This window comes from Saccostrea echinata, unplaced genomic scaffold (genome assembly GCF_033153115.1).
Source record: "Saccostrea echinata isolate AGI-Se365-2 ecotype Australia unplaced genomic scaffold, CSIRO_AGI_Sech_v1 ptg000040l, whole genome shotgun sequence".
Taxonomy (NCBI): domain Eukaryota; kingdom Metazoa; phylum Mollusca; class Bivalvia; order Ostreida; family Ostreidae; genus Saccostrea; species Saccostrea echinata.
In genome coordinates this window covers 4,516,553-4,533,262 of record NW_026889789.1, presented here as the reverse complement: position 1 = coordinate 4,533,262, position 16,710 = coordinate 4,516,553, and the positions used below count along the sequence as shown (strand labels likewise).

At 31.7% G+C, this 16,710-nt stretch overlaps 1 protein-coding gene across 1 annotated transcript in view; it reads right to left on the bottom strand.

Moving 5' to 3' along the window:
• Window positions 1–3,279: 3,279 nt before the first annotated feature.
• LOC133200528 (uncharacterized) overlaps window positions 3,280–16,710 on the bottom strand; it is a 57,996-nt gene continuing 44,565 nt past the window's right edge. The window contains exons 8-13 of the mRNA XM_061336315.1: window positions 16,035–16,156; window positions 13,790–14,558; window positions 13,517–13,606; window positions 4,234–4,482; window positions 3,526–3,681; window positions 3,280–3,341 (exon numbers count right to left, since the gene is read on the bottom strand). Of these exons, the coding sequence (XP_061192299.1) occupies window positions 3,280–3,341; window positions 3,526–3,681; window positions 4,234–4,482; window positions 13,517–13,606; window positions 13,790–14,558; window positions 16,035–16,156 (1,448 nt within the window). The remainder of the gene's footprint in view (window positions 3,342–3,525; window positions 3,682–4,233; window positions 4,483–13,516; window positions 13,607–13,789; window positions 14,559–16,034; window positions 16,157–16,710) is intronic.

Sequence of the window (16,710 nt, the reverse complement as noted above, 5' to 3'; positions counted from 1 at the left end):
AGAAACAATCCGTCTTACAACTCTATGGTGCAAAATATCATCACCAACTACTGCAGCATGACATCTAAAGATATCTCTACGAGGTATCTGTATCCAAGAGCAAATCTTCAGGTATATTTCAGGTATATGTGCATGTAAAACAGGAAATATTAAGTTAATGTAAGGTTCATCATAGCTGTTTATAATTTACTGAATTATTATGTACTACATCTTGTACATACATTGAACATTCATGCAAATAAAAAAATCTTTTAAGTAAATATAACCATTAAACGGTTAACCACACATCTTTTTCATTTATCACCTATACATGTGCATGTATGTACATTTGAAAATATGAATTGTGCTGTCAAATTTAAGGACACAATTTTGAAAATACAGCTGACAGATCTATGTTGTTATTATTTGTTTATTTTGATAATACAGGTTGTGTCCATGATGCATGGACTATGGTCATTTGCCACTTACAGAACAAATGGTTGATAATGCTTTGATGGTAGGTAATTAAGCCATGAAAAATATTAAAAATCTAATTGTCCTAAAAAATTTTATGAAGTCATCTAAAATGGTTGCAATTTTTTTCTCTCCTTTTTCCTATGAAATATTTGATCATAAATAATAATGATAATTAAAAAAAAAAGAAAAGAAAACAAAATAATATTTAATGTATTTAGTATATGTAAGTTATTATTAAAGACAATTGTTATTTAGACATAACATTTCAATGAAACCTACTAAAATATATGTAGGTCGATGAACGAAAAATTCTCCAGATAGAAGCATCAACAAGAGGACAGACTAAAAACACCAAATGGTTTGAGGCGAGGGAGTGGAGACTGACTGCATCGCGATTTGGTGAAGTTTGCAGAGCTACTTGTTGACGCAATACCAGTAAATTATGTAGTTCAATTTTGTGTTCAAATATCAAAATCAAAGCCATTTTACATGGGGAAAACCATGAAAAAAAGCTTTGAAATTGTTTGAAAACATGTTTGGCATAAAAACTACAGAATGTGGACATTTTATCTGTTTAGACTACCCATATCTGGGAGCTTCCCCAGATGTAGTTGTAGATGATTCTGCAATTGTTGAGGTCAAATGCTCCTACAGTGGTAAAAATGAAATTGTCAAACCAGGAGGTCACTTCAAGTATCTTACGATGTTAATGGAAATTTTGCATTGAAAAAGTCACATAATTATTATGATCAAATACAGGGTCAGCTGTACATAAGCAAAAAAAAAGTTTCTTATTTTGTTGTTTTTACTCTGAATGATCTTTTTGTTCAGAGATGTTTCTTGACAAACATTATTGCGAAAATTCTTTGTTGCCAAAGTTGAAAGTATTTTTTGAGAAATATTACAGGCCATTCATAGCATCAAAATTATGAGCATATACCTGAGACTTGTTCAGTTTTACATGGCCATCAAAGATGGAATGTTTTACATGTATAATATGATATGATGTTGTCCATCTGTCTGTGTCTTAATGGCATGATACAAACTGAATCCAAGCTCCAAGATCTTGAAATTTGGTAGATTTGATCATTTATTACAACCCTGCTGTTATTTTGTTCTCTATGCCATGCAGAACATTAAGGGGGATGGATGTGTTTTTGTTTGTTTAACAAACACAAATTAAATTGTTTATATATTTTTTTGCTTGTGGAAATCTTTGTTCAGAAAAATGTAGACACACATCGTTGTAGGCAAAAATTGTTGTTAAAGATGAAAGATTTTTTTTGTTTTGTTTTTGAGGAATATAAAGGACATTAAATTTTTTTTGATGTGAAACATATTTTCTTTAAGATATTGTATGTGCCAAATGTGTTATTATTTAAAGGAATTTTTTTCTCATAATTTCAATACAACTGATGTGTACAATTTTTTTTAATTTTCAACTTGAACCATATTGAAACTAGCTTTGCGCATTCTTTAATTCCTAATTGTAATCAAAATGACATTTGCATTCAGTCAAATATATATATACATGTTAAACATGACTGAAATTTATGAATAATATACAATTAATAACCCCTTATAATGTCAACATGGTGAAATAAGGACCCAAGACCTGGCCCACGAGGTGACCTGACCTGACCGAGGCCGCGTAGCGGCCGAGGTCAGGTCAGGTCAACGAGTTGACAAGGTCGAGGGTCCTTTTTTCACCATGTTGAACTCATAAGGGGTAATCAATTGTTTAATTATACCGATATAAGTTAAGACAACGTTTATAGGCTTAATTACTAAAATAATCAATTGTGTATTAGACCTACGAACTGTTATTATCAGCATTTAATCGGGATCGGGATTCGCTAGTGACATTGTTTACTTTTCGCCTGCAAGTCTTGTAAGTTTTTGCACCGCCGATTTATTAAAACACTCTGTGATTGTCAGTAATGCATTTCTATAAATTCACAAATACCATTTCCGAGTACAATGACAATGTGGTGCAGACTTTTACTGTACAAAAGATCCAAGTCTGCATTCGTTAAATTTGACATTGTAACGAAAGTTTCACACTTATTTTTTTCAATGAAAACGATAAATTTTATGACGCATCTGAAGGACAATCGTCTTCCGTATCATAAAAAAACTATACATATTTTTATAACGGCATTTTTTGTAATAAACAGTCATTACTGTATGCATTAATTTTTAAATTTCAATGGAATTTACATTAACGGGTCATTTTTAGCGGCCATTATTTATAATGTCCGGGTCATTATACCCACGTGCAATGATTCCTAGGTCATTATTGCTGTCAATGGTACTTTTTGGAGTCATTATTGAGTTTAAAAGCCTTCTAATAAGCCAATCAAATTTTAGTATTCTTAATAGAGGTATAATAATTTGGAATATCTACCTCAGAACTTAATTTTTTTTTTTGGACTGAATAAATCATTATGTGCGTCATGTTTGCTATTAAATGAACTGCTGTATGCAGCTACTATTGTCTTTTATTAATTAATTTTTTTCTCCTATTTAGTATTTAAGGACAGAATAATATTTTTCAATGGATTTAACAATAGTAAAAGAGAGAAAAATCATTGGAATAATCAGATATCCAAATCAGAATCCTTGCATTACTAGTTGGGTGATTTAACTTATGAGCTACATAAACTGGTGTACAAAAAAAAAATAGAATTGCTACAATAGTGATATAAACCTCTTTCAGAAATTATACAACACTGCTTCAAATATGGCAGTTGAATTCCTTTTTATGAATCGTGTTCAGCTTTAAGTACTCAGTGATTATTCTTGAAGCAACTGAGGTTCTTATCATGAAATGATAAGTTCTGGACACTCTGCAAGCCTTTGCATTTTTGTGTACAATAGAATTCCTGAAATTAGATATGGCAAAACATATAAAAATTATTCTAGACCCTAAAAGAATTTTGCTGCATGGTATCCCATGCTTCAGAATTTTGTAACTCTTATTTAATCCAATAATTCTCTCAATGTGAATACGTTTTGATGACATTCTCCTATCTTCAACCATTTCTTGTGCATCTAGCTGTGACTTACCCTTTAAAAAGATTGGTGTATTGACAGCAACATCATGGCAGGCAAACAAATCTTGCACCATGATTCCTCTGTCTGTCATGATGCTGTCTTTCTTGTCAAATAATTTTATGGTTGGATCTAGCAAAGATGACTTCTCAATGATTTGTCGGTCACTTGCTGAACGTCCATAAGAATCAGATATAAAAGTAACCGCACCTCTGGGACTGCAGCCTATCATTGTTTTCAACGTATTCCTGTGTTTGTAGTTTGACCACGTGAAGCTTTGGCAATTTACATGAGAGGGTTTCTGAATAGGAACCTCAGTTGCATCAAGAATAACTCTTGTTTTTGGAAACTTTTGTTTAAAATCAACTGGCATGGTTTCCTGAACTATATCCTTCGACAGCCAAATGTTAAGCTCTTTTTATTGAAAATAAAGGAAGTTTATCGACTGAACTATTATCCTAGAAACAGTTGATTCTGACACTTTGAAAAGCAGTGCCAACTCTACATCATCTTTTGCTTGTCGCAATTTCATGAGAGTCATAAACAGTTGATCTTTAGGGTGTGACAGAGAGCATTGATATTTCAGTTCAAATGCAGCAGGCCCCAAGCAGTAAAAGAACATCATATAATGGTCAAAATCATCAAATCCTGTGTAATACAAAACCGCCTTATCATCAAAACGAAAATTATCAATAGAGTACTTTTCTGATAAAGGAATTTCACATTGAATTTCCTCATCACATTTGGGACAATTTTGTTCTGGTTTTCGATTTTCCTCCATCATCCCATGTGTACATGTTGTAACTTCAGTTTCATTTTGAAAATCTAAGCTGCCAAGCTCAGGCTGCACAGATAGATCATCAGATGCACCTCTGCTTTTGTAACGCTTTGCTCTTGGGGACTCATCAGTGATGCTTTTCCGAAACTCGAACACTGTTGGTACTGAGTTTTCTTTCAAACAGGAACGGTCTCCTAAAGTAATATTTAGTACATCAGAGAATCATAAACATTTTCAACAAAAGACACATTACATTCACATTACGTATTACAGCTCTTGCACAATAAAAAGATTATCCTTTTGTAACCGCTTTTCATATTTTACAAATATTTTTAATATGCCTCCCTATCACAGGTTACTTGTTTTGAACACAGATCAGGATACTCCTCTTGGAAAGATTTTTCATAGGGAAATCCGAGATTCCTCTGACTCTTACCCCTGCTTTTATACTATGACATGTCATAATATAAAAATGGGAGTAAGAGTCACGGGCTGGGGGTGTTTTAATTTTTCTAAACCCAAGTAATTCTATCAAGAAGGGAAAAAAATCTGTACTAGAATAATTATGTACAGCACATAATATAAAATGTGATATTTTTATAAATAAAGAGCACCCCTCCGGGGTTCCACATATCACATATCCTAATAATAGGTGTTCCTCTACAATCATTTTTTAAGCATAACAGCTAGTTATTGTGCTTTTATAATTAATAAAAGCAATTTATATAGATATGGTTATATTTGTAAATTTTATCTGTATGGTACTCTCTATACTTCAAGGACTTGGATGAGCATCAACTGAAAAAGAAACAAGAAACCGCAAAGCAACACGAACTTTAAATTCATGTGTTAAATCAAGAATACGTAAAATGAATAAATAAATTTTAAAAAATAACATAAATAAAAAAAAATTTTGTTAGACGTACCTTATAGTCCAGTGCTTCTATAATCATCTGCCAGAAAATGTAAATGGCAAACAACATCCTGTTTCTTAGGTCTCCATAAACGTTTCATTTTCGGATCAATTCTCTTAACGAGGTTCGCTCCTGAGATTTTGAGCAGATTTTTATCTTCACCTATATTTCAAAAATTCTGCATAATTTTTTAATTCTTACAATAAATTTGGAAAACTCCATGATTAAATTCCATACCAAAAGCATTAAGTGAGGAATATATCTTGTGGCGGAAGGTTTTTTAGAAGAAAATGATAATTTTTTTATCTTTCGAAGTATTTAAAGTATGTTGTTTGGATTCCTATTTTTTACATGCAGTCTGCACACAGAGTTATTTTGTGCAGTGAACTGTTTTATACTGGTCCTAAATTACATGTTTATATCAAATAAACTGTCATGAATTCTATCTTCATATTTGATATACCGTTCACGGTAGCTCAGTCGGTAGAGCGCTCGCTCCGTGATCGGGAGGTCGTGAGTTCGAATCTCGGCCGCGACTGACCTAAGTCGATAAAAAATGGGTAGCAACTGTTCCTTCGCCATGCGCTCGGCACTTTGAAGTGAAAGTTGCGGGTCCTTCGGATGAGACCTTAAAAACCGAGGCCCCGTGTCACGGCAGGCGATGGCACGATAAAGATCCCTCACTGCTCAATGGCCCTGAGTGCCGAGTAAACGTCAAAATTTGAAGCCCTTCACCGGTATATGGTGACGTCTCTATAGGAGTGAAAAATTCTCGAATGGGACGTAAAACAACAATCAATCAATCAATCAATCATATTTGATAAATATAGCAAATATATTGTGAAAAGTCAAGAAAAAAATAGCCGTAATTTAAGCTTAAAATTAGCACTATTTTAGTAATATCTAAAATTTAACATCACAGACCCTTACTTTTAATTTTCTTTTCTGAATATATAAGATACTTTTAACCATTCTTCTTAAATTCAGTAAAATGTCATTACTTTCAAATGAATTTTTTGCTTGTTAAATTTTTAATGCCAGAAAAATGAAAGTTTTTGGGTGCAAAAAGGTCAAATAATTGAATATGCAGAGTAATTTGAAATTTTTTTCTTTGTCGAAAATTTTAATGTGTCTATTCAAGATGAAATAAGACTGTGCTTGTTCCCATAATTTATTTGAATAAAAAATATTCGAGGAAAAACTTTAAAAACTGGTTTATGTGTAAGATGTATTTACAGTGTAAAAAGGTCAAACTAAATGCTCTGTAGCGCCGAAAGAAGCGCATTGATCCCCAATTTTTGTTTTGATTTTTAATTAAGCTATGTCTATAAATTCTAAAAATATACTTGATAAAAAATCCTCATTACTTTTGATGGAAGGATCCAACCCCCTTAATAGCAACGATCTATTTCTGTTGTAGCTATAGATCTGATGGGAATTTATGTCCTCCCGAATTATGACATCCTGGGACACAGCAATACTGTGGCATTGTTGATAAAATTGATGTTTATTGGCAATACTGAATTTGTTTACATGCATTCAAAGCGATGACGCGAAAATCAAACGCTCAGTTAACCACCTCTAAAACCGTCGCGCCACCCATCGCGGGAAAATACGAGAATGAATCCTATAGTAGACCCATTCTAACAAAGTTAGCGCCATCTCTCATGCATATATTTTTTTATCTTTTTTTCAATCAAGGGTAGGTAAGCGAAAATTCTCTTAATTTGCAAAAAGTATGGACGAAACACAAAGAATGAGTTTATTGTAATACAGTCTTAATTCCTTTTAACATCTTAATTTTGTTAAAAGACCCTTTAACAGATAAACAAAAGTAAATAAGTAAATTTATTATCTACCCAACTGTTTGTCACCCAGTTTTACTGTTGAATTTAGGTGATCACGTGACGTTGTGATCCGGCGTTCCGGATCACCACACTGTGGTTTTCTGAATCCATATCAACCCTCTCTGAAACTGATGACGTAGTACACAGATAAATGACGTTTTTATTCTCGTGCATCAAAAGGTTCATTTTCATTGACAAAATGGTTTGTTTAATGGATAAAGGTTATGTAATTGATCCAAAGAGTTTCCTTATATATTTTTCTAGTTGTAAAGAGATATATAATAAAGAACTGGGTACGGTAATCCCAATAATCGGCCCTGTAAAATCGGCAAAAATTAAACGCAGGTTTACATTTTATCAAATGTATTAAGTTACTGTTGAGGTTTCCCTGTGTGTGAAATGGGTAACAATTTTTCTCAACTCAAGCGCCCTTTCATTTATATAACGTTCACAACCGGTCTTATATTCCGGAATTCCCTAATTTTGGACATTTTTCTCCTCTTCAAGTCTATATTTTCATATGGCCACATCCGAGTATGTATGCGAAACTTCACAGAAAGAACAAATGTAACTCGATTTCTAATATTAAAGAGAAAAAATTACCTTACAAAAGTGCGGCCACGTCCGTTTCAATAAAAAATTGAAGTTGAAAATGCTGCATTTTTGGATAGACATCACTTTTTCTCCACAATAAATCTATACCTTTTAAAGAAATTAATTGTTTAATTCTATATCTGAAGGTTTATTATCTTTTTATTGTCTTTTAAATTCAATTCTGCATTTGAAAAATAATTTAATACAATTTTTGCAAATGAAAACCATATAAACCATTCTCAGTGAAATTTATGATGGAACATTACATGTAAATTAATGACGCAATGCACTGAAAAAATGACGTCACAAAGAGCAATAATGTTGAAAATATGTACTTGAGACAAATTCTTCAGTCTTCGCAACTTTGATAAATATTCAATCAATATTTAAAGCGTGAAAAAGTAATAACGACATAAGTTGGGATGATTCAGACAAGTAATTTACATTTAATTACATACATATACCTCCAATTAAAACGCGCGTCTCCTTCATAGTGGACATTGACTTTATTTGTTCAAGAAAGGATTTTTTTTTCACCTTTTTATTGAAAATCATCAGCTTTATTAAGTATGTTTTATTCGACTTCAATTTATATATGTTTGGGATTCATAAATATCAAATTAAAGACAATAGCTAGTGATCGGGGCGGGGAAAAGGGGGGGGGGGTAGATGAGAAGCTTGGCGTATAGCAGTCACCATTTGAACTTTTCTTCCCCAAAACTCTTATCCTTGTCACTGTATTGTTGCAGATTTTTATTTGACAAAATTATGTCAGAAAGGATTCTAGTGTTTGATCGCATAATCTTGAAGTGTTTATATATGACTAAACACTTCTATATCTGCCACTGCCGACCTACATTTACTTATTGAAGGTCTGCAGCTGGGAATGGAAAAGTTCTTATTTACACCTATTAATTATATATACATTTATCATGCTGATCGGAATATTGACAAGTAAAATCGGGTTTAATTTATAATTTACAAGGAATTTTAGATAAGGAAAAATTAGTTATGTTGACAAACCAAGTTTATAAGGTTTATAAACCTATACAGTGGTGTACGTTTTCGGCATTTTCTACAAAAATTTAAGTGAAGCATAATACAATCAACCTTTTTTTTATTTTTCTATAAATAAGTATGATCTGTTCCAAGTTCTGTAAGAAATACAAACACGATCATGCATTACTTGTGGACAAGACAACCCCCTTTCTGCTCCATAATCGATGTTTTTTATTTTCTAGAAATTATTTTCCTTGTACATTTTTAAGGCATTCCAAATCTTGAAATGAAAAAGGAAAAAAAAATTACTCTATATAAAAAAAAACGAATGTACATATTAATACACTATATATATTTTTAATCTTGAAGTATGCGAGTATTTTTAAAAGGATTTATCCAGATTATCCATGAAATAAAACATTAAGTATGTCATAGGAAATATGTTCAGTATTCCAATGGATGTTCATCGGGGCTGGAGGAGGGGGGGGGGTGTTCCTGCCTAACATCACCTTTTGTGAAAACGGTGCACAATATCTCTGAATTTTAAAGATTTCAACGTCCGTCTATGATGATAATCCGTCCCAGAAAAAAACATATTAAAAGTATTTTATCGTTACATGTACTACAAGGACAAATGTACAGAATTGCAAATGAAATGCCCCAGAGGGTTAATGTATCCAAAGGAAGTAATAAAATTATCATTTTCACCGAAATATATCAAATATTTTACCTGCGGTTGTGTAACATGTAAACATCAGATGGAGTTCTAAAGCAAAATCATTATCTATTTTACTGCAGTTTTTGTCTTAGTAGATGTATAATCACGTTATACATGTCAGCATTTTGTTAGATATATTTTTAAAGATTTCTTTTATGACACTAACATGAAAAGAAACATAATCCAGCAAGTGATATAATCCGGAAATGGCAAGGATGACTCTATAAAGAAGCACTGTGACGTGTTTTGCGTACTGTTTTCACAAGTAAGAAAATATCATCAGATTTCGTATAATTTGATAACTGAACTAGAAATATAATCTCCATGTAGCTTATACAAAGGGACGTGAAAGTGAATTTTCATTCTTCTGTGTGAGTGTTCTGTTATTCTGCATTTCGATTATTCGCATTTTGTCTCCATTTATATAGTGTGATTGGAGGGGGGGGGGGGGCGGGAGTCGTTACTGATAATCAAGTTATACAAGTACTGTAATGAATACCAATAAAAATATATATATATCAAGAATTTGATTTAAAACTAAATACACCCCTTTTCAATTTCCCGTGGCTCTCCACTCGACTGTGTCCGTTGATCGATCTTTTACTGATCGGTATCAATGCAAGTGTCTGCCGCTTCATGCTGCATTGCATTGAAGACGACACGCGCAGATTTTCATAGCTGACGTGGATAAACTCTATATGTAAATCATACACACAATATTATATCCTTATTTTTATAACTTTTATTTTAGGGAATTATGCCCGTTAGAATGTACTACGGGCTTCTAAATCCCTTCCCGAGAATTCGTGAGCATTTCCTGTCGAATTCACCACGCAGATTTAGGCATGTAATTTTCGATTTTGTCAAAATGACATGCAGAGTAGCGTGTTAGTCTCTAAAATTAAATTATTAGCATTGGCCATATAAAATATTTTGTTCATCAAGAAAGGGATCTAAACAAATCGCACACCCTTTTTTTATGAAAGCCTTTGGAGATTCACGGGTTTTATTTGAAGCAAAATTGTTCAAGGTCTATAACGCAAGAAGGCCATTCCAAGTTTATTTCTAAGTTTAGCGTACGCGGACGGATTGATTTTGAGGTTATGAAATTAAAAACAAACACAAATTAAAATTGACAAATACAAAGCTTTGAAACGCAAACACAAAGTTAACTCAAATTAAAATTAACAATTACGAATCTCTAAAATGCATTTTACTCTTTTGGGATTGACATCTCTCTTTTTTAAGTGGTGTATTAATTTTTATTTCAATAAACTAGTAGTTTAACTTAGTTTTATTGCGAAGAGAGGTCTCAAATGATAATAATAAGAAATTCTAGAACTGTTCTGAAAATGTTGTGTTTTTCCCCTTTTGGTTTGTGTTTTCTCGGATAGAAGATAGGTTTTTCGAATTTAGGGTGGACGCCAAACAAAGAAGAAACTTGGAATGGCCTCATCAATCAGGACTCCACAAGTTACATCTTATAACCGGTCTCCCCTTGTGGTTTAAACATAGAAAGTGATTGTGTGTATATTTCTGGTTAGTGCATTTGACATGACCCATGCAGTAAAGCGGATTCACTGGAATGAATAAATAACATGAAAGAAATCCTAGCATCAAAGAAATTTTTAACAGACATCCCATAACCCCGTAATAGTGAGTAATTTATACGTTTATCAAAAAATAAATAAATAAATACATAAATAAAAATAAAAAAAATTAAATAAATAGAAAATACGAAATTAATAGCGCTGCCATTTGTCGGACTGGAAAAGAGGGGAGTGACGTTAGTGGCTTTTTCATAGCCTAAAATCCGATTTTGACAACTTTATATGGGACGTTCCTATTTTCTTTTTTAATTCATTCATATGTCTTTAAAATTTTTAATGCAACTTCATAGATAATGCGAAAAATGGTTGAAGAAATTGTTACTATTTTAAAAGAAGTACGTACCTTGTCTCGTAGGTATGAATGAATTAAGCTTCATCACTTGTCTGATGAAATCGTTTGTAATGAAATTATATTTTCCTTTAAATTATTATACTCCTTCCAGCTATCAAAGATACATGTACGAAGAATTGAATTAAAAGTTCAAAATTATTTTCTGGACCATAAGGCAGGTTAAAATAAATAGTTTCCGGTGCAGAGAATTTACAGATTTCTTTTAACATAACGTTAAAATCACAACATAGGCGACCGAAAACCCGGCGTGAGGAGCAGTCGTTCTTTATGTAAGAAATAGGCATCTAAAATGTAAAACAATAATTGATATCTTTACACGTGGTACTAACTTTTAAATTATTAAATGTTTAGTTCTTTTATTCCTTGTATCAGAAGATACTTCAGATTAAAATAAATACATGTATCATAATACTATTAATTGACATGGCCGAAGAGAACATTATACATAACTATACTCACAAAAGAGAAGATACCAGTAAATGTGCATATATATACATATATATTTTAACATATTACGATGTACTTAATTACATGTTCTTAACTTTTATTATAATGAATCTTATTTGCTATCCCGTATCTGATTTGCTTCTCTTGAAAAAGTACCAAAACCCCTTAAATCCCTTAAGTTTCGAACACTAAATTATAGTTGTAATAACTTTTTATACACTACTATTTTTTATCTACTACTATTTTTTCAATATTTTTTTTATATACTGTGGAATCATTTTGATTCCTTGGCGTAAACGTTCATGGGCAAGCAAAATTTTACTGGTTCGTGGGGACGTAATTTCGTGGGTCACTCATTTATATGGTTAATACAGTGAAACAATACGTAGATAAAATAATTGTTTGGGGGGATGTAAATTCGTGCTTAAGTGTTACCTAAGAAATCCACACACATTGGTCCCTAACGAACAATAACGATTCAACCGTATTTCTTACTTATTATTATTATTTTTAAATATCTTAATTTTTCTTTAGGAGACAAAGATGAAATATGGTTATGTGTAATAGAACATGTACATAATATATAATTGACAGTAATTAATTACAAATTTTAATGTAATTAACCAAACTTTCAATTCCAGGAAATTGTAATCCGATAAATTAATTTTCAGAAAAGGCATGTAACTCAATTACTTTTCAATTACATTAAATTACACACAGGCGTATAATCAAATGAAAAAAATTCCCCTTTTCATACAAGCAATTTTCAAGAAAACTTTGCTCATTGTTTGAACAAAATGTTTGGATGGTGATGGTTTATTTATTATTATTGTTAGTTATTTTGAAGAATTCACACTTTTCCCCCTTTTTCGTGAATTGTTTCCTCTTTGTTTGAAATGAATTTTTTTTTTAATGTTCACTATCAGTTTGATAAAGCTTCCATGCAGTCCGCGTTGTTACAGAAAGGGGAATTTAATTGTAAAGGTGAATATCCGATTTTTGCCTTTACACTAGTAGTTTTCAGTGTGATTTCACTCTACAGTATTCTTTTTCAAGGTTATTACTCCTTTAGAATTCTTTAATGAGTAACCATCATACCTTGTGTTAATTTTATTTTAAAAATGTTACAATAAATGAACCGGGACGTCTAGGCTATAATGCTACATGATTAGAAAAATGAGGAGCAGAGATTACGAAGAAAAAAAAAAGGAACAACATTAAAACTTCGTTTTTTATCCTAAAAACTCTATACACCGTGTATTTGTTACAAAAAAGTAGTTCAATGATAACAGATTACTAAGACAAAGGGCATTTAGCGTCATCAACATGCATTTTTCCGTATTTTTTTTTTTTTTTACCAGCAATCCAAATTTTTATGTTCCCATGTTTTCATAAAGTAATTATGCAATTTTGATTGTAAAGTTTGAGTTAGTAAAAAAAAACAGAAGCAGCAACCATTAGTTTGAGGTGTATAACTCTGGCACTGTCCTTATTTGATTATGAAATACTTTTTAGTCTCTAATCAAGTTCCAGAATTCGGTCATTTCATTGGTGTTTATGAAATGCTGGTCTATAACTGGATGCAACGGACAAATAATATCACCAGCTTCTTTACAAACATATTTGTCCTGCAAAAAATGTTTGTTGATATCAACCGCAATCGTGTGTCTACTGTCTTCTCGGCATCTAAATCCTCTATCGTATAACAGACTTCTGTGAAAGGTCCCCGAAATCTCATTTAAGATACCCTCTATGATACTCTGAATGCTGTAAGTTTTATCCTTTTCTAACGAACATCCTGGAACAGGGTGATATATCTGTAATTGTATAGATGTTTCTGTAACAGATAGCACAACATTGTATTTATATACAGAAAACAACGCTGCGTTTCTGTACAAACAGGATGTTTCATTCGTTATTAGTACTTCCCAACCTTCTACCTGCATGCAAGATACAACGAGACGGAAAAAGAGGAAGAATGGCAAAAAGCTGAATCTGTAGATAAGGACAGATGATTTACTCTCCGATCTATGAATGAGGTCTGAAACAGCAGTCTCTATTTCTTTACGATTCATGCATGGAACATAGTGGGATTCTTCACCAACAGCCATCAAGCCAAGTCTTTGCATGAAATTGAGTAGTACTTCTTTGTGATAAAGTAGATATCGAGAATCATCCTCAATGTCGGAGTCAAGATCGTCAGAATCTGCTTCCACCAATTGTTCTTTCAACTGATCATCTTCATGTTTCCAGATCTCTGTTAGAAGTTCATCCCTTAACTGCCCTGTCTTGTAGTACTCATTCCAATCCAGCTGTGCAGCAGCAATACCTTTAAAATGAAGTGTGTCAGTGATGATGAGTTTAAAAGCGTCAATAAACCACTGAACATCAATAATGATATATTCTTGAAGATCCTTCTCATTGAAGTAAAGAATCTTTCCTGCGTCATGGTAGTATCGTAACATATCAATCTTTGATTTTAATTCCTCTCTTGGATTCTCCTCTTCTACTTCAGCGTTATCAGTAGGATCTATCATTAAGTCATCAATATCTAAAATCTTGTCCCATTTTTTCTGCCGATTTATTTGTATTTCAAAGAAGGCCCACTCTTTAGGAATGCTTTCCTTCCATCGCTTATGAGATGTTATGTCAAAAATATGTTGTTGTAGATCATGAAGTGTTTGGACAGGAAAACGTGTGCAGTAACATTTTTTCTCCACTATGTACTGTGATAAATTAGACTCTTTAGGGGTTTGTTGTTGCAAACTGTGCAAAAGGGCATCTTTATCCTGTAACAACAAACTAATTTTTTTTTAAAAAAAAAAAACTTTTTTCTGAATCTAAATATTTTGGATTTTGTAAGTTCATTTGATGAAAAAAAAAAACTAATTATTTACGAAAGGTATGACATATTTATGCACCTTAAAGAATAAACGTCACTTGTACTCACATTTGTTACATAATCAAATAAAAAGTGTCTATCACATAATCATAGTGAAAGTTTTTTATGATAAATTTAAAGTCAACAAACCACAAAGTATTATCGTTCATGTTTTTGAATCTTAATTTTAATAACATATTTCATTCCAAATGCTTCTTAAAAGACTTATCGCATGTTTCTCAATTATATGAAATTAAAAACGTATTACGTTCCTTATGACCACATTTTATAAATTTTGTTTTTTACTGCGGATATACCGCTTTAATTAAACAATTATTAACTCAAATGAAAACCTCTGAATTAAAAACCCAAGTTAATTAGATAGCAATCATAAGACCCTATGATGTCAGAGGCGACAATGACAGATCATTTCGTCACGTTATCTTACTAAAATATACGCAATGCAACCTGGATTTTCTGCGTTATGGACGACCAAATCGCTGATTTTTTTTTTCGATATAGAAATTGAATATCTTATATGTTTGAACTATCAGCCAGAGAAAAATTCGAAAAATCTGTCAACATTGTTAACTAGTAGCGACGATAGCGAGAGAGACGAGGCAAAGAGGAAGAAACTCGCCAGCACAATATTTTATTTGCCATCTTATCACATTTATTAAACTATTTTCTTCATTTATTATAAAATTTAAATTTAACAATGTATATATAATTTTGTTATTCTTTTTTTATATTATTATTTTTAATATAATATAAATTTATGCAAGTATGCCTTAATGTGATTTAAAAAAAGATGGCATCTTCAAAAATAACAATTTTCCTACCACGAAACATTACTGAAATCATAGCTACAGATTCTAAATATTTAGAATAAAAAAAAAAATATCTCAAAAAGCCTTATACATAGAACTACATGCATGTATAGTTCATAGTTCTATAGTAATTGAAAGGCATGTTAAGACTTTTTTTTTTTAGCCTTTTTCGCAATTAAGCTGCATTTGTCATTAATAACTTTGTTAACAGTGTGCAAATTCTCATCTCTCTATCACTGAATTGTCGCCTATGCCTAGCAGTATTTCGCTGCAATTGGATTGAAATATGCATTTGCCGTATTTGAATTTCAACTCTCAGTATCGCTTAAAATATGGTACAACAACATTAAATGTATTCAATATTTTAATAAACAAGGTTACAAATATTTTTCATATAATTTGGAATTTTTTTTTTTTTTTTTTTTTATTTATTTATTTATTTATTTTTTTTTTTGAAAATCATGCGATAAGTCCTTAAATCATACGTTTTAATGATCTAAGATAAATAAAATTACTTTATTATGTAAATTTTCAATACTTTCCGGCTGTTTTACCTTATATTGTCTGTTTCCTTTTTCCCAGTGAGTTGCAACAATTAGAACTGTGGGCTTAGGATCTTTTTCATTGTCAGAACCACAATAGGTATGTATAGACTTTATCCAGAATACAAAATAGTCTACAATAAATAACATTAACACAGATGACGTTCCTTATAATACTTATTATTTATCATTGTAATAGGAAATAAAACAGAGAATAACATACAATTTTTACCCGAGTATTCATTTCTTTGAGCAATTTTTCGAGAACTATGCATAATAATGGAACTTATGCAAAGCAAAACGATCACATTAATTTGTTGTGTAATCTTCTAGAGATTGTCCTTATGCAAAACCGATTTATCTGATGCAAACTAAGGAAAGGGTAAAACAAATTGTTTAAACAATGGATTCTTTAAATGTGTTACTATAAATTAGAGTGTTCTAAGGAACGCATGTGTCGCCTGCTTTTAGCTTCATTAAAGATGTAAATAAATCTAAGAGTGGTCAGGTTTTTATTTAGTATTACCGTGATAGTACTTGCATTTACCTGCAAAGATAAAAAAAAAAATGGCATTCATGGCAAGACTGCGATTGAATCTGACAATCAAAGAAAAAATTTGGTTCCCTAACCTTCAAATGAAAAAATTGAATTGAAATTATTAGAAATATCTAATTATCATTAATTTTA